The following is a 25,668-nucleotide window of genomic DNA, read 5'->3' as shown; positions in this document are numbered from 1 at the left end:
TTTCCTTGGACAATGATGTAGCAGTAGAGAGGAGGTGCAGAGGTGCAGAGTTTCTATGTATCTTTGGAGTACAGAGGAATTCATTGGTCCAAGGAAAAGTGGAATGATAGGCTAAAACTTGGCAGTGCTCTGCAGAGAAAAGATGATGCCAAGTGTAGCTTAAGCCAGGATGGCTTGTTTGGTTTTTAGATGTTTTTATATGAATAGATCAAGCTTATATCTTAAGCTCAAACAAAAATATAAAAACCTTATTTGTGATGATCTCCTTTAACTTAATCCTAGCAAAGCAATTGCTTAACTAGTTGGGTTTATGTAGGGGAAAGATAAGGCACCAACCCAAGCAGTGGTGTTTTCCTCAGAACCTCTCCCATGCAGGCCGTGTACAGCAGAGTGTACGTGCAAAAGGAAGCCAAAAGTGGAGTGAGCCATTACTACTTAATAATGAGTGGGAAGATGGGGCAGTGGACCAGTATTTGAAGTCTTGTGTTCTTTGAATCCACACTATAACCTGTGAAAAAAAACTGAGCAGTGGAATGAAGTCATTTAGCTAAGAGAGTGTAGGTATAGTAACCTGAGTTACCTGCTGCCAAAAATCTGTACTTTCTATGCAAGTGCCAATCTCATCTTTTATGGTGAGAACAACTACAGATTCTTTTCTTCATCTTTATTACCCTGATTTCTCCAACCCCTTTATTGTAGCTAAAGGATCTCATACAGATTAGTGAGGATACAGACATGGCATAAAATGTATGAGTTGATGTTCTTAAAAAGTACTTGGTGGATTGCTTATTTTTCTTGCTTTGTAATTGTAACAGGTAGAAAATATTCAAGATTTCAATCAGGAGAAAGAGCATCTGGATTAACCACAAATAAATAGTGTAAAATTTACTTTTTAGAGTGATGCTTTTAATGATTATAGAAAACTTACAAAGTTTAGGATTAAAAACTTTTGTCTCAGAACTGTGATAGCAGATTTGTCAAGTGTGCAGTTTAGTTAATCTTATGTGTCATAAGCATGGAATGTGCTTATGTTAATGGGTAAATTTGAGACTGGAAGTGTTTCCATGAATAACTTTACTTGAAGTGACTATTTTGGTATTGTTCAAATTCAAACAGTTTTGTTAGTAGCAGTACAATTGTTTTAACAGCATGGAAGAATCTTTCAGCGCAACAGTAGTATTCATAGGTTTGTTCTATCCTATGATCAATAGAAAGGGTTGAATAATAGCTCCTCCATGATCTGAGTTATTTTCCCTTTCAAGAGATGCTTCTTTTAAAAGGTATATTAAAAACTGCTAAATTGTACCTGTCTCATAGTTCTGGGTGGAAAGAATCTCCTTTGAAAGACTATTGCAGATTTTCACCCTGAGTTAATATTTATGCACCATTTTAGAGTACAAATTGTGATGACACATGCTTTAAACATACTCTGTTCAATCTTGGTTCACTAATATAGGTTTAAGATGACCTTGGAACACAGAATCTTTAATTTGGCTTCTTACTAAAAGACAGTTGGAAAGGCCACCATTCCCTTCCTTTATTGAAATTTGTATATTACTGACTTGTCATTGTTTGAATATTGGAAATGAAGACTGACAGTCATAATTTAACTCTTCAGTATACTTAAAATATGAAAATTTTGCTTTGTTTATGATAAATACTAAATTTAAGCTAAGTTATAAGGTATGCTGTTTGGAAATATGGAAGATACAAGAATGAAGCCAGATAACAAGTTTATGCTTGTATTTTCTACTGATGAAGACTTTCAGAGAAGTTATTTCTATGGGTAGGTGATGTCACTCTGCATGTATATATACACATATATTTTTTTGCATGATTATACATGTAGGAGTGGTACAATTTTGACTTGACCTTTTGCTTCAATTTGGGGGTAGAGGTGGGGAATGTGAGGCAAGAGTCTCTGAATGGTGTTAATGATACAAATTTTAAAATAAATTGCTAATTTATTGTAAACACTTGGACAAAACCACAAAGCCTTTTGAAAAATAGAACATATGGTCAAATAGTCAATATTGTACTTGGCCTTCCTATATTCTGCTCCTAAGTATTTGGACATCACACAGTATTTTGATTCCATAATAATCATTTTGAACTCTGACGAAAACTATAGAATGATGCAGCTTTCTTTTCTTTTTTTTTTTGGAAAAGAAAACCTTTAAACATATACTTTTTTTTTTTGCTATTTGAACCAAAATTCATGATCAGCTGAAACTAAGGCCACTTTGTTAAATTTTATGGACTTTAATGAACTTGATCTACCCTGTTAGGGGAACTGGAAATAATAGTCAACTAAAATTATCATGATCGTCAGAATTTCATTTGTGAAATTGTCTGTTCTTTATACTGTGGCACCTAACAATTCATTTGCTTTTATATTTGGTCATTTTTATTTTTAAAATCTTGTTATATAAACCTGTAGTTTTGGAGCTTAGTTTTCAGAGATAAATACCACTGTGTGTTCCATGTTTTTGTTTAGTAGCAGTTTACATAATGGATACATGTATTAAATTGTTACATTTTTATGATTCATTAGCATACGTATTTCTTCCTGGTCAAAAGTTTTATAAAATAGGTATGTTTAATCATTTGTTGGGTGATATTTTAAAATCTATATGGAAATAAATGGTTTGCTTGCACTTCATAAAGAGCTATGGAAAGAGAATTTTAGCTTTAATCTAGGCAAGCATTCCATTAAGTTATATCCTCAGCCCTTATTTTAGCTTTTTCTAAAATGGGGGTGGTAGAGGGATTTCTTGAATGAAATTTTAGTTTTGCTTTTGCTGCCAGGAAAAGGTTATCATTGGCATTTTAAAGCATGTATCTATTTTACAAGCATGAATATTGTTTTATTTTAAGCATGAATTGCTACAGTTTAATTACTTTAGAATTCAGCTTTACCTTTTTCAGCTAGGTAGAGTGACTTGGGCATGGGAAGGATCTCTTATTTTTCCAGTAAGAATTTTAATATCTTCCTCTAAAGTCACTCATCAGATTGCTTTATCATAAGCTGGGCGTGGTGGCGCACGCCTGTAATCCCAGCATTTGGGAGGCTGAGGCAGGAGGATTGCCAGGAATTCAGGGCCAGCCTGAGCAGCATGGTAAAACCCTGTCTCAAAAAGATATTGTGTATAATTTATTTGGAGTGTAAGCTGGTTGTCTTTCTCAGGGAAAAGAAAATATAAATATAACTCATAAAACATGGGAAGCATAATCCTGAAAATGGGGTTTGGGGATATTGTCTTTTTGTAGAATGTTATAATGTGTATAACTTTCCTGTTATTATAAAAAGGCTTTACTGGAAAATTTTTAAGTAGAGCTCTCATGTTAATTTTATTTTTAGTAAATAGGAAAATATATATTTGATTTTCTTCTCTGACTCTATTAGGAACTTTTAAGTATTAAGTGCTAAGAGAGAGAACTAGATTCATTCTCTTAAAAATAAGAGTTAACAATTTATGTCAGTTTTCCTTTAAAAAGTCAGTTTCGCTTTCTTTGTGGAATCATCCCATTTTTCTTAATCTGTTGCTCTACGAGTATGAGGGAAATTCAGTGTAACATTGTTCGGTATAGTCTTGTTGTCTTCTGTTCTTCATAACTTTTTCCTTCTTTTAAAATGTGTTCCTCATCTTTGTAAGGTTAGGGTATCTTTTCCACTTTCACATCATGTCCAAAATATTAGATGTGTCAAGTATAGCTTTTCTAGTCAGATAGACCAGTAAGGTAAAGGCAGCTGGCATTTAGAGGACTCTTAGTTTCAGAATTATTTTTTACCCCAAAAGTTAGATACAAGTATACATTTTCTTTCCTCCCTAGATGGACCTCCAGTTGTAGCTCATTATGATATATCTGACACCAGCTCTGACCCAGAAGTGGTAAATGTGGACAATTTATTGGCGGCTGCAGTAGTTCAAGAGCACACTAATTCTGTAGGCGGCCAGGACACAGGAGCTACCTGGAGGACCAGCGGGCTTCCAGAGGAGCTGAATGCAGAGGCAGGTTGGTCTCCCCCGACTCTTTCTCTAACAATATAATGTGCATGTGTCCCAGCAACTGTTTCTCCTGGTAGTGGACCCTGCTGAGGAGAGCAAGCCATACCAGAGCCACCTGGCATTGAATGAGTGTGATGTCCACGCCGCCGTGTATAACTGAAAAGATGTGGGTGGCATGTCTTTCATCTCTCCTAATTGGAAAGAAGCAGTGGTATTAATAATAGTAATAATAATAATACTAACTGTAGGCATCAAATGTCAGCAGGCATATTTCTTGGATTAAGAATGCCCAATGTGTACCTAAATAGTGCAGATGCCTTGATATTCTTTAGCCAGGCCTTCCCCCCTCTTAACTCTGAATAGCCGGCTCGTGGCTTAATCGGGAGTGACGGCGTTGTTTCTCTGCAGCACTGCTGCTGCTGCTGCTGCTTTTCTGCTCACGAGGGTGGATCTCCAGGATCCCTCTTTGTCTTTTCACTTTCCGACTGTTTTCTCCAAAAAATCTCTCTCTTCTGTCTTGCGTTATTTTTCTTGGTTCTATGATTATTCTTAAGAGTGATATTTAATTCTCTATTTTAAAAAAACACAAACCTTGTAATTACCTTGGAATTCTCTCGATGCCTTCAAATTTTCTCAGTATTTTTCTGAAACACTCTAATTTAAACTTTTTTTTTTAAGTTCTAGTATATAAGATAAAAGGCGAAGGGAATGAGAAAACAGACTTCTTTTAGAATGTATATTTTCATTAGTTTTTTTTTTTTTTCTTTTTTGAGACTCTCACTATAGTTCAGGCTATTCTTGAACTCACTATGTATCCCAAAACTAGGGCAATCCTCCTGCCTCAGCCTCCTGAGTACTGGGATTATAAACATGTGCTATCTTGCCTGACCTTTAGTGTTTTTGAAGGATTGTTTGCATAGTTTTTTATCCACTAGTGTAGTAGCTGAATCACTACTGTATTCTTTTTTCCCCCGTCAGCACCTAAGGGTACTCTGCACTGACCTACACCCCAGACCTTATTTTATTTTTTTGGGTGGGGGGCAGAGTCTCACTATGTAGCCCAGATCGTGGTGGTCTTTCTGCCTCAGCCTCCTGAGTCCTGGAATTATTAGCATACAACATCACATCTGGTATCCCCGGTCTTTAAAAAAAAAATATTTTTCAAAGTCAGTACTGACTAAATTTCCCAGATTGGCCTTGCACTTGTGAGCCTCCTTGCCTCACCCTTCCGAGTAGTTGTGATTACAAGTGTGTACTGGTCTAAAATAATATATATATATTTTTTGTCTTTTTTTATCGCCACTGGAGATCGAACTCCCAACTGCCTGCTTGCAAGGCAGGTGCTTATGCCGCTGAGTTAAACCCCCAGCCTAAAATAATATTTTTATGAAAAATGAATTTTATGTTACAAAAAATGTTATAGCTTAGAAATTTCTGTATTAAAACAGAACACTATGATTATTGTCCTGAATTCTTCCTCTCATAATCTTTGAATTAAGCTGAGAAATCACTTATTGAACCTATCATTAATTTATTGTGGCTAGTTTTGAAATAGGACCTGGGTTTTTAGTTTTTGCCTTTTAAAAAAAAATTTTTTTTTTTTATAGCCAGGTGGTCTGTTTGATTTTGGATCAGTCATTTCTTCTCTGGGCTTTGGTTTTTACATAAATAAATACTTGTTTGTGCAAGGAGAGGGGTGTCAGCACATTTAAGGATTTATTAATACTATAAGTACTTTGAAAAGAATTAATACTTTGTATCAAAGGACAGTAGTTTGATCACACTTTGTACAATATATGTTTCTAAGCTGTGACATCTATTCTGTATACTAGATGGCTTATCTTTTCTCCATTGACACTAAGTGATCCATTACGTTTAGTTTTTCCCTGTTCCCTTAGTGTTGCCATTAAATATGAACTGCATTATAAATTCTTGCAGAAAAAAAATAAATGTCACACGATTTTGCTCTTCATATAGACAATTGTTAATAGTAGGTTGAGCCATATGGAATCATTAATACTAGACTTTTTGATTTACCAAAACCAAGTGATTTCATTTGATTTGATCAACTGGTATAGAGATTGAGGTCTTTATGACATCATTAAAGTTACTGGCTTCAGGAAAGCACTCACATTTTCAGCTTTAAGTACAGTTGTCCTTAGTATCCATGGGGCATTGGTTCCAGAATTTTTCACATAACTTATAAATAGCCTCTGTATACTTTAAGTATCTCTACTTAAGTACCTGTGATATCTAGTGCATTGTAAATGTTTTATAAAGTTATATGGTAGAGAATAGTGACAAACAAATGTGTACATGTTCAATACAGACACGGGTTTCTCCTTAATATTTTTCATTAGAAGTTGGTCTGTGGATATGGAAGGCTCACTATAATTGTTAGCTTGCCCAAAAACATCACTTGAACTCAGGGATCTACTGCTATTCTTTTAAAGACTACAATGTGGCAAACATATGTCAAGAGGGATGTACCTGTATAGCTTCAGCTCTCTGCCCATCTATCTGTTACCCTTGTTAGCTAGAGCTGTCCTAAATTTGGTATTTGGTATGCCTATGTATTTCTTTGTATAATTCTACTTCCATTTGTTGTGTATCTAACTCGCTATCACACTTTAGTCCTTACTAGCCTACTGTGCAAGAGACCTTGGGATTAATTAATGAAAAACTAATTGGTACCACATTTCAGGTAATCATTTGCAACTTATTTTTTTTGAGGGGTGGGGTTGTTGCGGAGCCTTTTTTAGTTCAACATTTTATGAGCTTTGTGCTTTTTGTTTTGTTCTTTTGAGACAGAGTCTTGCTATATAGTTCAGGCTGGACTTAAACTCACTATGTAGCCCAGGCTGGCCTTGAATGGTGCTTTTGCCTCAGCCTCCTGAGTCCTGGTATTACAGGTGCCACCACGACATCTGGCTCTATGCTTGTTAGGTGTGGGTCTAGTTCAGTGATTCCCGCCCCCCCCCCATTGCTATTTAGTATTCCATTGTACAAATATATCACAGTTTAAGCATCATCTTGTTGGACATTTAGGGTTGTATTTTAAATGATGTTGTCATTAACATTTCTTGTATTTCTTTGTATAGATGTGTAATAGTTTGTTGATATATGTGTGTAATAGTTTCTATAGGCTGTGGTTAATGGTTAACTCTCTACCATACATAGAAAGTACATGTGCATATTGGGCCATAAATTGTGTATGTAAATTTTTGTTAAGGGTATAGGAAGTCACCACTTGAAGCCATTTTTTTTACTCTTTCAAAGTAGTTTTTATTTTACATCTGACAATGTAGGAATGTGAATAATAAATTGAACATTATTCATAGTTGGAATGTGTGTGAAGCTAAATAAACATAGTGTCATAACAAAAAATTAATAGAAATTTTTGTGATTGCCACAAATTTCAGGACTTAACTACTCTTAAAGTTTGAATATAAAGTAACTGTTCTGATGGTTAACCTGTTATTTTCCTATTCCCTTCAAGAAAGTTAGTCACTGAACAAACTATCCAGGTGTTCACTTTGTAATCAATATCAGCATCTCAGTCCAGGTCAAAATCTCCACTGTATTTACAGTCATGTCAGTAATAACTCAAGATGCAGTAGCTTGCTTCTTTTTTCAAAGGAATTGAATGGTCTTTTTATATCCAAAATAGTTGTTACTATTTGTTTTGGTTTTAAACTATGCAAAAGAGTTGAGTAACAAGCAGATTTAAAAAACTAAAACAAAATCAGGAAAGCCCCTGATCAATAAGAGATATATGATTTCTATTTACTTTTTCTTACTCGATGCTAGAATTATATAGAATTGGTTTTTGAGTCAGCTGCCACTTAGAACTGTGTGACCGTAAGGTAAATTATGTAAAGCATCAGTTTTCCCTGCCTGCAAACCTGAGATAAAAGTAGTGTCTTAGTTACTTTCTCGTTTGCTGTTACAGTACCTGATACACCACAACTTAAAGAGGAAACACGTTTATTTTGGCTCACAGTTTCAGAGGTTTCAGTTCATAGTTGATTGGCTCCAAGAAGGGCAGGTGGCATGGCACAGGTAAAGGTCCTTCTTGTCATGAAGCAGAAATAGAAGGGTGATCGGGAGAGATAAATCCTTCCAGATCACAACCCCAGTGATCTACCTCCTCTGACCAGGATTCATCTCTCAGCATCACATTTAGCTGTAAACTCAATAGTGGATTAATTTAATGATAAGTGTCATGGTCCCATGATCCAGTACCTCCCAAAAGCTCCATCTATGAACATGTGAGGCTGTGGGGAGACATCCAGATATAAACCATAACAAGTGGTATCTGCCTCAAAAGAATATTGTTACATCAAGTGAAGTAATGTATACATTGTGCTTAGTACAGGCACAGCACAGAGTAAACCCTCAGGAATGCTAATCAGCATTATGTTAAGAGTAATGAGCTGAAGTATAACTAAGAAACGAACTGATTTGGATCAGTCAGTGGATTTCTAGTTTACTGTCCTTCCCTGTAGTGCTACAGTGTTTCCTCAACTTTGCCTGAGGTAGAAATTACCCAAGGTGCTTATAAAATTCAGACTTCTCTGTTTATCCCTTCATGTTCTGTTAGTAAATCTGAAATATGGTTTGGGAATCTTTTTAATGATAACTCCTAAGTAACTCCTGTAGCCAGGGTGTTTAGAAAACTGTACTAGCATATCTGAAAATAGCTTTATTTTTGTTAATTGCTTGTAGTTTTTCAGTATAAACATAAAAGAAACAAGTCTGAAGTACTCTTGGATAAAAGGTTTATAAAAGTGATAAAACTATTTAGATATTTTTGTCCTGAAAAATTTATAAATTCTAAACATTCCCCCCACACCCACTCACACCCTTGCTTTCTGGTTAAGAAGGTAGGCTATAAACTAGGCATGGTGGCACATTTCTGTAATTCTAGCCATTTGGGAGGTTGAGGCAGGAAGATCTCAAGTTCCAGGCCAGCCTTAAAAAAGCAATGGTAATCTTGATATGTCCATAACAGTAATAGCAGTGCATATGAACAAGTCACAGGTTTCCTGTGCCTAATGTAGAACTTTAAAAAGTCTCATCAGAGTGGCCATGTCTCTGTTACCAGCAGAGCAGACAGTGTATCAGTCTGGGTGAAGAAGAGATAGTGGGGTTTTGTTTGTTTGTTTGTTTGTTTGTTTGTTTTGTTTTCATGTTTGTTTTAGACAGGCTCTTGCTATGTAGTTCAGGCTGGCCTTGAACTCACTGCGATCTTCCTGCCTCAGTCTCCCAAGTGCTGGAATTACAGATGTGCACCACAACTGTTCCACTTGTCTTTTTAAGGTTGTCTTTAATATTCTTGTTGAAGGAACCAAGCACAAAGCAATATTTTACATGTTTTTAAGAGTAAATGAATAGTGACTTAAGACATTAATCTCTAACCTGCCACTGTCATCCAGTGCGATACTTTTCTCCAGTGAGCTGCAAGTACTTCCGTCTTCCTGCTTACCAAGTAGATTCACAGCTTATAAGTAGCTGCATTATTTCTTTTGAAGACAGAAGAAGCTGTTTGTCTTGATCATTTAGTTACTATTTTATATCTTTTCCTTATTTAACCCGGTCTTGGTAATTGTTTATGTATGTGTTTAGAGGGAGAACAAAACTTGAGAATTTTCTTATATATGTAGAGTGAAAGAAGATATCTTCCCAAAGATCTACACAGGTGGGAACCATCCAGAAACAGCCAGCTACCACAGAGTAGAAGTATTTATTGAAAGAAAGAAAGCTTCTGTCTAAGAGACAGAAGGGGTCTCAAGGGGGTTACCCAGTGCACATTTTTTTTTTTTTTTTGGGTCTTTTTCGTTTTTATCGGTACCAGGGATCGAACTCACGACTGCCTGCTTGCAAGGCAGGCGCTTATGCCTCTGAGCTAAATCCCCAGCTCACAGTGCACATTTTTTAAAAACTAGATTTGTTCTTGTCCTGTATGTGCGTGTTACACTGTGTTTGTTACATTCATCAGGGTCTTCTCACTGAGCTGCATCTCCAGCCCACCTGAATGCCTTTGGTGTCTCGTAGAGCATGGCATTGGTGTTCTTGTTGAATGAATTAAACACAGTAATAATTCATATCCTTTTAAAGCTAAATAAGTAGTGATTTAGAGGTAGGTTTGTTTTTTTGTTTTTTTGTTTTTTGTTTTGTATTGAGGATTGAACCCAGGGCCTTTACACTGAGCTCCTTAGCTCTGCCTGGACTCATTATGTAGCTGGCTTTGAACTCTTTTTTTTTTTTTTTTTGTCTTTTTCATTTTCATTTTTATCGGTACCAAGGATTGAACTCACGACCGCCTGCTTGAAAGGCAGGTGCTTACGCCGCTGAGCTAAATCCCCAGCCCTGGCTTTGAACTCTTGACAGTTCTCTTGCCTCAGCCTCCCGAGTGCTGGGATTACAGGTGTGTGCTACTATGCCCTGCTTGGTTTGATTTAATAATGTGAAAGATAAGTTGTTAACTTTCTGACTATGTAATGGATGTATAAGGTAAGAAAAATCTGAAGTATAAAATTAACATATATAGCATAATGCTTTTTAAAATTTCTTTTTCATTCTTTAAAAAGGAGAAGAGTGACATTTCCAGCTGTGGGATGAAACTATTAGATGAATGGGGTCAAGATGATGGGGTCTACTCAATGAAGACTGGTTCTTCAGAAATACAGAGATGACTGAGATGTCACAAGCTAGTCCTACCAAAAATAGAACTATGGTGATAGAATGGTGCAGAGAAATGCGATGAATTATGTTGTATTCTTACTGTGTTTACCAAATTACTGTTCTTTAAAAGCTTTGAGTAATCAAGATGGAAGTTTGGTCATAAGAAACAATAACTCTTTAAGTCTGGATTAATTCAAGTCACTTATTTTAGGAGCATGGCAGACTGAGCCCTTTACTGTGAATCTACCACAAGTGGATTTAAGTGCTATTAATCCCAGCACTCTGGGAGGCCAAGGCAGGAGTATAGCAAATTTGAGCCCAGTCTGAGAGTCTTGGTGAGACACAGATTCAATATACAAGAAAGGACTAAGGATGAAGCTCAGTGTGAAAGCCCTGGGTTCAATTTCTAATAATGCTACCCCCTGCAAAGGTATTCATGATATCAGGACTTGAAAATGGAAGGAGTGACTAAGCCAAATACCAATAATGTTTCATAAATGACTGAAACTATTATTGTCAGTATATGACAGTGAAAGGATAATCCCTTGCAGGATACAAGCTGCTGCTTTTGGTATGTGAAGATTGAAGAGAGTAATATATGTGATCCAAGTTGGGGTTAGAAGCAGATTCCTCTTCAGAGAACTGTGCGGGTGGCAGGGGGATTTTCAGGAAAGTCAGTTTCCACAGGGAGGTGGAGCGAGGCCATCATAGAGCAGATATTCCAGAGGGTAGTGGGAAAGTTCTAGGAAGGTGAAGTACAGGTGGTCAGAGCAGAGGAGAACAGGATGGAGGGCCATACAGGAGGAAAGGGCTGCCCAGGGGATGAATTTCTCGGATTGTGGGCTTTTCTGAATTCTCCTACTTCCTTTCCCCACTCTATTCTTACTGTTTCTCTCCCTCACTGGACATATGCCCCAGCCCTTTATTAGTCCTCTCTCAGCTTCAGTCCTCTCCCAGCTTCAGTTTCCTTTCTGTTAAGGCGGTATCAGCTGCTCTCCTTTGCTGCCTCAAACAGTTGACTTTACAGGTGTACTGTAGCGAAGTCTGAGGCTGGACGTACTTTAGTCTGTGTCCACATTCTTGGGCAGAGGAAAGGATCACTTTAATTTCTGAATCTGCAACTTCATCTTGTTTCCATGCTGTCCAGCAGCCCTTCTTCCCTAGAAACTTTTTTTCACCTCAGAATGACTGCTTCACTTTTCTGAATCCCTCTCCTATTAACCCTAACTACAACTGTGCTTTGCAGATGAACTTGACACATTCTTCATAGATGAAGTTCACCTCTGCTTTCTGCCACCAACCTCTTGATTGATTGTCTTGTTTTTTTGAGACAGGGTTTCACTTGTACAGTTCAGGTTGGCCTGGAATGCACTTTGTAGGCTATGCTGGCCTTGAACTCACAGTTATCCATCTGCTATAGCCTCCAGGTGCTGGAATTACAGGTATTTGTCAGGTATTTGGCATGGGCCTGGCATCTACCATCAAATTTTTGCCGTTTTTTTTTTTTTTCTTCTAAATACGACCAGTTCTCTTCCATCTTTAAAACCAGTCCCCCTCATCACTCAGTCCCATTCTGTCACATTTCCTGTGGAGCTAGACTTAACGATTTTTCATTTCTTATCCATTATTATTCAACTTGCTTTGCTATATAGGCTTTCACCACATTACTCCTAAGGTCCTCCTTACAGGATCGCTTGCAGTAGTTTTATTATTGATTCTAATTAGTTCAGCATAGTCATTTTTTCCTCAGTTGATCTTTTTTGTTGGGGAGGAATGACTTGGGTTTGAACCAACTGAGCTCTATCCCTTGTCTCCCGCTGTGCCTTTTGATACAGAGACTAAGTCTGAAGTTGTCCAGACTTGACTGACTTGAGATCTTCCAGTTTGAGCCACCCTGAGTGCTGGGATTCCCGGGATTTGTGACCATACTTGGTTTCAGATGGGTACTGTTAAGCACTTCTTCCTAGAAATAATCTCTGTGGTCCGCGATTTCACATCTTTCGGCTTTTCTTTCTCTGTGGGTCCCTCCTCTTTGCCCATCTCTTAATTAGTGTCTGTCAGTGTTTTTTTCTAGGCCTGTGTCCCTTCTGGATGACCTTTCTTTTCATATTGTTACTCAGGACTTATCAAGACTCTTTTCCTTTCTAGATCTCTGACCCAAGCTTTCAAATGTTTTAGACATCTTAATGGCATATTAGCAACATATTATCAGTTCATTATTACACTAAATGGCACAGAGTATTTTCCATTTTGTGCCTTCTGTGGTTCAGACATAGTCATTTCTGTCAGGAAAGTCTAGCAACCCAGCTGGTTCCCTTGCTTCCTGTTCCAGTCTTGCTGCTAGTTCCATTTCCGCATTCCAAAAGAAAACCAACCTACCTTTCTTCCCTCCCTTCCTCTCTGGGTGTCCTTCACACTCTCCCATATGGGGATTAAACTAGGGCATTCCACTGAGCTACATCCTGAGCCCTTTTGAGACATGAACTTGCTAAGTTGCCTAGGCTGGTCTCCCATTTGTGGTTTTCTTGCCTCAGCCTTGCAAATGCTGGGATTAGAAACATGTACCACCACACTCTGCCAAAGGAAAACTGTAAAATACAGAGCCACATAATGTGGCTTGCCCCTTTGTAGATGTTCAGTGACTTTCCACTTAAGATCTGGAGTCTTCACTATGCTCTGACCTCTGCTGACTATGCTAGCTTTGTTTCTCATTACTCATTTAGTACCATTACTCCAGATCTACCCAACATTTGGGTCCTAAAAGGCAATACAATGGGTGCTACTTCCCTTTACCTCTGCCTACTCTTTCCTGAGAGTCTGACTTCCCTGATCACTTTCAAATCAGGGGAATGTGCCTTTTCTTGTGTTTTTAGGCTACACAGTATCTCCGTAGCAGAGCAGTTTTTAAGCAACAGGACAGAAGACTGCTTTTACTATTTTTGCGTGCTTTGTAGGTTCAGTGATGATAGAAATTATGCCTGCTTCATTCTCTGTAGTATTCCCAGCACCTAGCAGAGTCTGTGGCATGTCATGAACAAGTGTTTATTGTAGGAACAAACTGAAGAAGGAAACAGTAAAGACCACTTGGTACTGAATATGGATAAGTTGAAGGCTTAACAAAAAGAGATAGACACAGACAAAGAGACAGAGTGACACAGAGACAGAGAGATAGATAACCTGAATTTGTATTCCTCCTTAGCAGTTTGTTTGAAAGAAACTGTGTGTGATGATAGCTATTAAGTAAAACATCGAGATAAAAATTGGATAAATGACTTGGCCACAGCAAAGTATTGGGAATGAGAACAAAAATTAAGTTTATCAAATTCTACATTTAACAAATTCAATTTAAAAGACTACCTTAGATTTAGTGAAACTGAATATTACCTGGTGAATGTACTTTTTGGTTTTCATTGGGGTCTCACTGTGTCCCAGGCTGATCTTGTACTCTTGAACTCAAATGATCCTCCTGCCTCAGCTTGCTGAGTAGCAACTGCAGGCATATACCACCTTATCTGGCCAGATGTAACTTGTGTGCTCATAGAGGACAAAGATAGGCACACATTGCCAGTGCCACGGTATACAGTCCCATCTAGGTTACACATCCATACAGCCTAATATAATCTGTCACTAGTTGTAGCTAGGTGACATTTTAAGCCTTCTAGTCTTCTATGTTTTCATATATACATCTGTTTCAGTTGAAGAAACATCAGTAGAAATGACATTAAAGAACTGTGACGATCTCAGGAATGGTGGCACATACCACAGTTGGGGAGGCAGAGGCAAGAGGAAGGGAAGCTCAAATCCAGCTTGGGCACTTTAGGAATTTAGCAACAGCTGGTCTCAAAATTTAAAAAAAAAAAAAAAAAAAAAAAAATCTAGGGATATATGTAGTGCAAAAACCCTGGGTTTAATTTTTAGTACTCCCTGCACCCACACACATGAATTGCACCTTCATTCATTTCAGTGATTACTTTACTTTTTTTTTTTTTCAGTGATTACTTTTCATACCTTTACCCAGCATCTACATGTTTGATAGTATTATATATGATATTTATATGTATATCTTCTCATGTTTTTACCAGCACTATTGTGAATATCTCTAAATATCACAGTCTTATTCTATAGTAAATTCTTGGAATGGGTTGAAAGTCAGAGCATGTAAAAATGATAGTTTGCTTTGAGGTGATTGCATATACCTTTCTGAAAGTGTTCCACTGAGTTGAAAGACATGAAAATACAAGATTTCTGTCACTTTGAAGCATTGAAAGGTGGGGGAAAGGGAGAGTTATGTGTATAAAACTTTGTTTTTCTTTACATTGGTTTAATTTATATAGTGTCATGAATTTTTAAAATGTGGACAAGTAGTTTTATATCAGATGATAATAATTTCAATGTTTATCCCTTCAGAGAGTAAATGAAAATTTGTACCCATTGCAATTCTGTTTATTAATGTTAACTTCTAGGCATTTAAAAGTTTTTTCTTTTAAATTAAAACGTTCAAGAACTGGACACATAGGCTGAGTTATTAACTCTAGCTAAAGTTGTTTTTGGAGTCATAGATTTTGATGCTGTGCCATAAGTCTTTATTGAGAGGTCTATGAAGTTCATGCTTCCTATGATATTGGAGAACATGTTTAATTGCATCACGTATAGTAATAACACTTCATGAAGACCCTGGTGAAAAATTACATACCGCAGTGCCACAAATGGTTGTACTTCTCCAGTGTATGTGGTTTGTTTATGTCTAATGAGAATTGTCAGCATTGTACAGGTTATGTGTACTCAGAGCCAAAACTGAGATCTTCCTCTAGTGTTCCCTTTTAGATATAGTTTGGGAATAGACTTTGTCAAAGTCAGATTCCTTTAGAGAGAAAAAAAATGTCTTTCACAAAGCATCTCAATATCAGTGTGGGATTAATGATTACTTTTATTATAATATCTGCTTTTGAGCTCTTCCAATTTAAAATTTTGTTGTATTAAAGTGATAAACAGCAAAAAACTACCTCATTACCCTTTAGTTAGTTATGAAGGCCATCTCAAGGTAAGCTAGAGTTGAATCCAAAAAGCATTACGGAATGGGTGTAACAATTTGTATATACATATATTTAGATATATTTACCTAAGTATATAAAGTTTTTCTTCTGAGGGACAGGAATATAACTTATTGACATGAGAAGCAGTTTTGTTGTGGCAGTTACTCTGTTTCATAGTTATTCTGTTTCTGTGATTAAACTTGAGTAAGAAATTCTGTTAATGAGTTGTTTGTGCTGTGTGTAAGAAGTGAAACTATAGTGCTTATTTTTGCTCCCTTCTCTCTTAGGTCATTTGGATCCAGGATTCCTAGCAAGTGACAAGACATCTGCTAGCAATGCACCACTTAATGAAGAAATTAATATTGCCTCTTCAGATAGTGAAGTAGAGATTGTGGGTGTGCAGGAACATGCAAGGTAGGCTATCAATTGGAGTATTGTATTCTGATATTTTAAATTGTGAATTTCATTTTAACCAGAAAACAAATGATAAGATTGTAGACCCGCTGACATGAAAGATGAGACTGTTTTCTTTGGCTTAAGAAACACTTTGTTGGGGCTGAGGATTTAGCTCAGTGGCATAAGCGCCTGCCTTGCAAGCAGGCAGTCGTGAGTTCGATCCCTGGTACCGATAAAAACTTAAAAAAAACCCCAAAAAACAAAGAAACACTTTGTTGAGATATGTAGGAGCCTCAAAAAAGTGTTGCATATTTTCTCATATCAAGAACATTTCAGTCATGGATGTCTATGAATTACAGATGATTTTTTTTTTTCTTATTTTAAGAAAATCTATAGGGCTGGTTGTGGTGACACACGCCTGTAATCTCAGCGCTTGAGAGGCAGAGGCAGGAGGATTATTGCAACCTTGAGGCCACCCTGGGCTATGGAGTGAGCTCAAGGCCAGCCTGAGCTGCATAACAAGACCCTGTCTCAAAAAGACAGAGAAAGAGAGCGAGCAAATGAGAGAGAGCACGTGTGAGAGCGAGCAAGAGAAGAAAATATATAGATAACTTGGCTGATTATTATTTTCTTAAAGGTCCAGGTAGTATTATGAACATAATTTTATGAAGCTTGCCATTCTTTTTTTTTAAATCCATTTTATTTCAGGGAGAAAAAAAGGAAGGAAAATAACACTAAAACAGAATTTCAAAACACATCAGAGGGTAACAATGGTACATACATTGTGTATTGTCATTCCCAAATCATTCACCCAGAGTACAAGACATCTATCTACATTCAGTTGTCCGAACATTACTAACACAAATCTTTCTTTTCAGTGGACTCAGAGAAAGCAGTAGTATAACTATCTTAACTAGTTTTTTAACATACACACATATATGCACACATATACATATGTTGTTTCTTTCAGCTTCTCACACTGAGATAATATGTTTATACATGTGTCTTATTTCATTTATGAGTGTCAAGTTGCATCATTTACCTATAAAAGTCTCTAGTTTATCCTTCTTTGTGGCTGAGTATTACTCCATTATATAAAAATACCACATCCTTTTTCTCCATCAGTCAACGGGCATTATAAAAATACCACATCCTTTTTCTCCATTCATCAGTCAACTAGGCTGTTCCCAAGATCTAGCTATAACAAATTGTGCTGCTTTAAACACGGGACACATATATCACTGGGATATGATGTTTTTAATTCTTTTGGGAAGATACTGAGAAGAGGAATAGCTGAGTCAAATAGGACCTTTAGTTCTTGTTTTTTGAGGAATCTCCATACTGATTTGCACAGGTATTGTACCAGTCTGCATTCCTACCAACAGTGGAGAAGGGTTCTTTTTCCCCTACAGCCTCTCTAGCATTGATTTCTTGATAGTAGCCATTCTTTCTGGGGTAAGGTGAAATCTCAGGGTTGTTTTAATTTGCTTTTTTGGGGGGTATTGGGAATTGAACTCACAACCTAGTGTGCTTGCCAGGCAGGCACTTATGCCACTGAGCTAAATCCCCAGCTGATTTGCATTTTTCATCTGAGAAGTGTGTATTCATCTTGGATGCCCGTTTTTGGATTGGCTCTTTAAATCTGGGAGGACTGATTTTTTTGAGTTCTTTAAATGTTCTCTATAGTAATTTACATTTGGCAAACATTTTCTCCCACGCTGTGGGTTGACTCTACTCTGTTAGTGATTTCCTTGCTGTGCAAAAGATTTTTAATAGGGTGGGATCTCAGTTGTTAGTTCTTTGTGATAGTTCATGTTCAATTGGGCTTTTGTTCATAAAGTCTTCATCTGTACCAATGTCTTAAAGAGTTTTACCTATTCTTTTTCCCAGCAGATTTAACATTTCTGTTTTAATATTAAGATTTTTGGGGCTGGGGATTTAGCTCAGTGGCATAAGCACCTGCCTTGCAAGCAGGCAGTCGTGAGTTTGATCCCTGGTACCAATTTAAAAAAAAAAAGATTTTTGATCTATTCCACTTTTAGCTTAGTGCATGGTAAAAGATATCATCTTTGGCAAGTGTATAGCCAGTTTTTCCAGCATCATTTATTAAAGAGGTTATCTTTCTTCCAGTGAATGTGTTTGGCACCTTTGTCAGAGGTAAGGTGACTTAGTGTGTCTGGAGTTGTTTCTGCTTCTTCTAATCTGTTTCACTGATCTTCAGGTCTGTTTTTTTGCCAGAACCACACTGTTTTTATCACAGTAGCTTGATAGCATAATTTCAGCTCAGGGATTGTAATGCCCCTGTCTTGTCTTTGTTGCCCCAGATTGCTTTTGCTATTCCAGATCTGGTTCCAGATAAATTTTAAGATTTTTCTCTAATTCTTTGAGATATGCTATTCGAATTTTGATTGGGATTGCACTTAATCTGTATAATAGTTTTGGAAGAATGGCCATTTTCACTATATTGCTTCTTCCTTCCCAAAAGCATGGGATATCTCTCCATTTTCTAATATATTTTTCAGTTTCCTTTTTTCAGAGTACTGTAGTTTTCAATGTAGAGATCTTTTACATCCATTGTTAGATTGATTCCCAGGTAGTTCAGTTTTTTGTATGCTATTGTAAAAGGTGTTGTATCACTGATTTCTCTTTCAGGGGGTTTGTTATTTGTGTACCAGAAGGCTGTTGACTCTTGACTGTTGACTTTGTATCCAGCTGTGTTGCTGAATTTTCTTATTAAATCCTGTAGTCTGTTGGAGTTTTTGGGGTCCTCTAAGTATAGTATCATGTCATCTGCAAATAAGGATAGCTTAGAATTTTGCCATTCTTCAAGGTAGAGGTCAACAGACTATGGCCCTAGGCTGTACTGGCCTGGCTCCTGGTTTTCTAGGGACTGAGTTAATAATAATTTTTACATTTTTATTTTTATATAATTGGATAGAAAATACTCTGTGATATAAAAAATATATGAAATTCAGATTTTAGTATCCATAAGTAAAGTTATTCTAACAGGTATGCCATTTCATTTTCCTCATTATCTATGACCTTTTACACTCCAGTAGCAGAATTGAGTACTTTTAATGGACTGTGTGACTCGCCTAAGCTGTTTACTCTTTGGCCTTTTTTTTTTTCCTTTTTTATCGGTACCAGGGATCGAACTCATGACCGCCTGCTTGCAAGGCAGGTGCTTATACCGCTGAGCTAAATCCCCAGCCCCTACTCTTTGGCCTTTTGCAGAAAAAATTTGCCAACTCCCACTTTAAGTTATGTCTATGAGAATTACTTGCAGCTATTTCACAGGTAATACTTCTGAATGTTTAACATATACACATACCTACAAAACAAAAATTTAGATATTAGAATATATATATATATCATGTGTAGCAAACAGCTTTTCTTCTGTGCCCAAAGGGCTAAGTTTGGTTTTCTGATAAATAGGCATACAACAATAACATTATTCATTACTTTGCTTTTTGATCTGATTTTACTCTGGCTAGTAAGCTGGTAAAATGTTTACTAGCATTTCCTTCATTGCTTGTATAAAAGTGAGGTTAGGAGGATACAGCTGGGATGAAATCAGGTGTGTATAAATTGAAGGTTCCTTCATTCTTCCTTGTCATTGCTGTTTTGAAACAGAGGCTGTGTTGCCCAGTCTGGTCTTAAACTTACAGATTTTAGCAGTCCTCATTCCTTAGCCTCAGTTTGTAGCTGGGACTACAGGTATGTACATCACCCTCTCTTTGAGGTTACGCTGGTGATCTGATTATACTTTCTGAAAGCAATTTCCAGTTAAACCAGTGGACCTTTAAGAATATAGAGTTAACTCTTAACTTAATGTTATCCCCCCAAGAGTAGCCAGTTATGCCTTAGGGAACCCAGATTGCCCTAAGCACTTCATTGTCTATATTTGTGCTAAAAGTATGTCTATGTAGCAGCTTTGTTTTTCCATTTTAACTTTTTTTTGTGGAGGGGAGCTTTTTGAGACAGGATCTTGCTATGCAGTTCAGGCTGGCCTTGAGCTCATTCTGTAGCCCAGGCTGATCTCAAGTTTGCAATGATCCTCCTGCCTCAGCCTCCCAAATACTGGGATTACAGGCATGCCCCGCCATGCCTGGCTTCTCCATTTTCACTTTTTAATGATTATTTTTTTCTATTTTGGTTGCAAAAGTTTTCATTCTTTTATCTGAGCTTCCCCCATAAAAAATCTTTTTCCTGTTAAATTCTGCTCTATTTTTTCATCTGTTCTCTTTAAGCTATCCTATCCATTGATGAGAAACAGAACTAGGATTTCTTCCTTTACTTCAGCATATGTTTGCCATTACTTTATCTCCTTTTAATTCCCATGTGAGGATCTTGCTGGAATATTATATGTATTTTTTTAAATTTCAGGCTCTCTACTGTAATACTGTATTGACAGTTTTATGTAGGTAAATTGTCTTTAGTTGGACCTGAAACAAATTTTTCATTTACCAATTCCTCTTGAGTTACATTTCAAATTTTAATGTATTATAGTCACTCTTTTTATGAAAGTAGGAAATAATAGGCGATAAATATATTGTTTATCTAATCTCTGATATGCTAAAACATATCATTTTGTTCAGTTTTCTATTTACTTCTAAGTCTACCTACTTCGTTATTTCTGTATGGCTAAAAATGTTATAGCCACTGTGCTATTAATTTTTGTTCTATCATGAAATTTTTAGCTTCCCTTTTATCTAGTTATTGTTTTATTCTGTAGACATACTTGTTTTACTCGCATTAAATCAAGTAAGTGACTGTGGCTGGATAGCATAATTTTCAAGGACTTTTTCTTACAGGTTCTGAAGCATAAGAGCTGTGCTTTATTCTATCCTTTGATTTCTATTTTGAAGAAATTTTTAAAAATTTTTATTTTATTTGGTACCAGGGATTGAACTCACAACTTTGCGCTTGCCAGGCAGGCACTTATGCTGCTGAGCTAAATCCCTGGCCCCTAGTTTATTTTGAAGAGAATAAAACAAAACAATAAAACAGAACAATGAGAGTGATACTGGATTTCAAAAATAAGATAGTGGGAAGTCAACAGTACAGTAGTTACTATGTTGTATATTGTAGTCCTCTAAATAATTGCTCAAACTACCAGATATAGGCATGCAAGGTTAATCAAACAGTATAAGCATTAAGTTGTTTTCTTTACTTCAATTGCTATCATTTCAGAAATTTCAAGTATATGGCTTCTAATTTATTTTATGTCTATGTTTCTTGGACTTGTTCTAGGTGAGATATAGGCATGCAAAATTAATCAGACAGTATAACCACTAAATTGATTCTTTACTTAAGTTGCTATCATTTCAGAAATTTCAGGTGTGCAACTTCTAATTTCTTCTGTGTCTATGTCACCTGGACTTGTTCTGAGTGGGCTGGTGGTATGAGACGGCACCTTGCTCCTTTGTCTTGACATTTCCTGTGTCCCTCTAAATCAGCCAGTTGCTGGGTCCCTGATGCTTCCTGCGTTGGCTGCCTGTCCCTGGGGCTAGACACCTGGGGTGGCAGAGAGATATGGGGCAGCAGCTCATCAATGGTCCTGTGATGGCAGCAGGGCCTCTGGGTGTGGCTCCTGTCTTCCTGGCCTGTGATGGTGGGCTCACAACAGGGACATGTGTGGGGTGCTTGTCTCCCAATGGCAGTGGGACCTTGGGGCCTTGCTTCTCCAGGCCTCTGAGGGAAGCCTGGCCCTGTGGCAGTGGGGCCTTGGGGTATGGCTTCTCCAGGCCTGTGGTCAGTGGACTTACTGGGGAGCATGGCTTCTCCAGGCTTATGGTGGGCAACTTACTGGGGTCGTGGGCTCCTCTCCTCTGGTCCTGCAACAGCCTGTTTTTTTTAAAGACAGGGTCTTGCTATCCAGTTCAGACTGGCCTTGAATACATTGTGGAGCCTAAGCTGGCCTCAAACTCACTGCGAACCTCCTGCCTCAGCTTCTTGAGTGCTGGGCTAAGAAATCATATCTTGTTTTCATAAATCCATTTGAAACTTCAGTGGTGTTTGACATTTCTGTACAATGGAATGTAGAATTTACAAAATGTAGAATTTACAGTATTATCTATACAGTGGAATATAGAATATACAGATTGTAAAATTTACAGGATTTATTTTTAACTAAATCCTATATCATTTAATGTTGTTTTTATATTGGTCTTTGGGTCTAGGTTTGAATAGTCTCACTGACTCTGTTCTGTTTTCAGCAGTTTCTTTAGAAGTAGCCTGATAGTCTTTCACATTGAGATTTAAACACTAGGATGCAGGGTAGAGAAGAGAATTTCTTATTGGTTGCTTCAGATTTTCTTTGGCTGCCTGTTAATCATCTGGCATTTATTTGTTTTACAAGTATTGGTGTGCTTTTGGTAGGGCTAGCACTTGGAAAAATGTTTTAGGTTTTGATCCACGTCTTTTTGTTCTGATTTGGTTTGTGTGTATAGATGTTTTTTTTGGATCTGTCTAGCTGTCCTGTTCTCATTTTTTCTTTTGATATTTTACACCACTTTGGGCTAAAAATTTTCCACCTTTGTCCTTGAGTTATTTATTCTTTTTGGGATTGTGTTGCTCTGACTTGTGTTGGGTTCCATTTCTCCACTTGGGAAGCCTTTTGTTTAACTTTTGCACTAAAAGTTCTAGTTGTATGCAGGCCATGGTGGCACATGTCTGTAATCCCAACACTTGGGAGGCTGATGCAGGAGGAATACTGTGAGTTCTAGGCCAGCTTACACTACATAAGTGAGTTCAAGGCCAACCTTCACTACATAGCAAGACCTTGTGGGGATGTGACCACTTCCTCACTTTATATTTTTCTTTATTCTTTTTACTTTGGATTTTATTTGTTCACATAGCTTCTGTGCTTCTTGTAGTGATAGACTGGAAAGTTTGGGTTTTTTGTTTTGTTTTTTAATTTTTTTTTTTTTAAGATAAGTTCTTGCTATGTAGTCCAGGCTTGCTTTGAACTCATGGCAATCTTCCTGCCTCAGCACCCTCAGTGCTAAGATTACAGACATGTGCCACCATGCCATTGAAAGCATGCTTTTGGAGCTAATGGTCGGATGTATCTTTTGTGGCTATTCTGTATTGCTATCATAAGCTTTTGATATTACCTAAATTTGTTAGCATTTCCAGATGTTAATTTTTGGATAGTCCAGCTTCACAAGATAATAGTTGCTAGTAAGATGGAGTGTTTTCCAACATCTCTAGTTCTTCTGTGTCCACTTAATTTTGGCATAAGTCTATTACCTGATGCCAATATTTTTCTTTGTCTCCAGTCCTTGTTCTTCTGCTTGCCTCACTGGTAATTTTCCTAGGAACATGAATGTATATATTGCAGATCTTTCTATTATGGAACTATGTTGAAAACTGACCATAAGCAGCAGCTAATTAGAATAAGGAAAGCTTTGGACCAGAAATAGGATCATCATATTCTCCAGAGAATCTAACATTTTGAAAAGAAACAGATTGAAAGGGTTGAGGCGTGTTCCATCGTCTTTAGGTTCTTTCAGGTGCATGTTCTCCTTTTTGTTTACAATAGCCTAAGTTGTTTCTAATAACTGGAACCACTATAGTAAGGTAAATGTACAAGTGATCTATAGTTGAAGGGCCTCATCTTCTTATTCTCCTCTCCCACAAAAACAAACAGTCTTTAAACCTCTCATTCCTAGTCCTTGTCCTGTACCAGACCCTTAGCAGAATCTGCTCTGGTGTTTCTCAAACGCCCGCTGGTATAGGCAGTGCCTCTGTTCACTGCACTTGGTGTAGTCCTTCAGCTGTAGTCTGAGGAAGGCTTAGTTGAGCATGGAAAATAGTTTTGCATGATCTCCATCCCTGAATGCAGATGAGATTTCGTTCTGCTTCTGTGCTTAAGACATTGAACAGTTGTCTTTTGGCCTTGATTTTTGTCTTCTGTAAAATAAACAGGTTAGATCAGATCCATTTTAAAATCATTACCTGTTATTATATACTGTGTTAGTGAATAAACAGTGCAGTGTAACAACTGAGGCTTCACACCTCTTCAGAGGTATATTTCTTGAAATTCTGCCAAAGACGTTTGACTGTCTTTGTGAGCATTTATTTCCTGATTTCTTTGTAAGTTTCTAACCAGCTTTATTTCAGTTAGTGCTTATACAGATGAAATGTTTCCAGTTTTTATTTTTATTAGTATGTTTGCAGTGCACGGTTACATTCTTCATGGGGAATAACCCTGTGAGTTATGTACTATACAGTGTATATGATAATATGTACATAGCACATCTTAATTCTTCTTCTCGTTTGTCTCTACCTCCCTGCTATCTCTATCCCTTGGTCTTTCTGTTTTTTTTTTTTTTTTTTAACTTAATTTTGTTGGTATACTTGTTTTGTTTGTTTTGAGACAGAGTCTTACTATATACTTTAGGCTGTCCCTGAACTCAATATGTAGCCCAAACTGGCCTCAAATTTGCAGTGACCCTCCTGTCTCAGCCTCCCAAGTGCTGGGATCACAGGTGTGTGTATGCCGCCATGCCTGGCAGTACATTTTTGATATACATAATGACCACATTCAATGTAAGGAGTTTATACCTGTATATAACATATCTTATTATTTTTTTCCCTATTTTCCTCCTCTCTCTTCAACCCTTCTTCTCATTTACAAATGCCATGTTTCTATATCTTCCTCCATTTTGCAAAAGATCTATCTCTTTTTTCTGTTATCTGTTTTTTACTTTGCTCTTTGTATTTTGGGTAAAGACATCATGTTAGAGTGTATATGCATACCCATGTTTATGCAGAATTGATAATAGCTAAATTTTGGAAGCAGTTTGCATGTCCATCAGCAGATTAATGTATAAGGAAAATGTAGTACTTGTATGTGATGGAGTACTATTGTGCTACAAAGGATAAATTTGAGTGATTTGTGGGGAAATGGATGTATCTTGAGACCATACTATTAAATAGATAAAAAGGTTTTCTTCTTTCTTTCTTTCTTTCTTTCTTTTTTTTTTTTTGAGTCAGTCTCACTATGTAGTTCAGGCTGGCCTTGAACTCAGTGTGTTCTTCCTGTCTTAGCCTCCCAAGTGTCAGGTGAACTTTTTGAACTGTTCATCTGTTACTTTTATAGTCTGAGCCTTTCTAACTACTGAAACTTTGCTATGTTTTTTCCTCAGTAGTATAATACACATAATTTCCTGTAATATAATACACACATTTGTAAAGTGACAGCATGATGTAGAAAACACTGGTCATGAAATAAGACCTGTCCTGAAGTTCCTTGGTTACTGCTTTCAAGCATTAACCTGGTAACCATGTAATTTATTTAAGCCTCAGTTTTCCTATCTGTAGAGTGTGGATATAACTTTCCGTGTTTAACTCAAAGGTCTGTAAGAATTGTAAAATGAGGTAATATATATGAAACAGCTTAGGAAATGTGGTATTCTGTTGGTCCTCAGTTATCAAAACTATTTCTATAAATGTTGAGTAGTTGACATTCCATGACTACATGAGTTTGTTTAATACATTGGACAGTTTTGGATTATATGTTGTCCCCCACTGCA

The 25,668-nt window shown here is 37.1% G+C and overlaps 1 protein-coding gene across 4 annotated transcripts in view; it reads left to right on the top strand.

Moving 5' to 3' along the window:
* The window catches only part of Ark2n (arkadia (RNF111) N-terminal like PKA signaling regulator 2N), a 123,415-nt gene that overhangs the window by 66,443 nt on the left and 31,304 nt on the right, over positions 1-25,668 (top strand). For 3 of the 4 annotated variants that reach the window (XM_063231740.1, XM_063231738.1, XM_063231739.1), the window contains 2 exons: positions 3,835-4,017; positions 16,018-16,144. In XM_063231740.1, coding sequence (XP_063087810.1) covers positions 3,835-4,017; positions 16,018-16,144 — 310 coding nt within the window. The remainder of the gene's footprint in view (positions 1-3,834; positions 4,018-16,017; positions 16,145-25,668) is intronic. The other variant, XM_063231741.1, reaches the window with a different exon arrangement.

This window comes from Cavia porcellus, unplaced genomic scaffold, assembly GCF_034190915.1.
Source record: "Cavia porcellus strain 051 isolate PalLab524CR breed Dunkin Hartley unplaced genomic scaffold, mCavPor4.1 scaffold_20, whole genome shotgun sequence".
NCBI lineage: Eukaryota > Metazoa > Chordata > Mammalia > Rodentia > Caviidae > Cavia > Cavia porcellus.
Note: the sequence above shows the minus strand (reverse complement) of the source record. Positions and strands in the feature narration are given on the sequence as shown.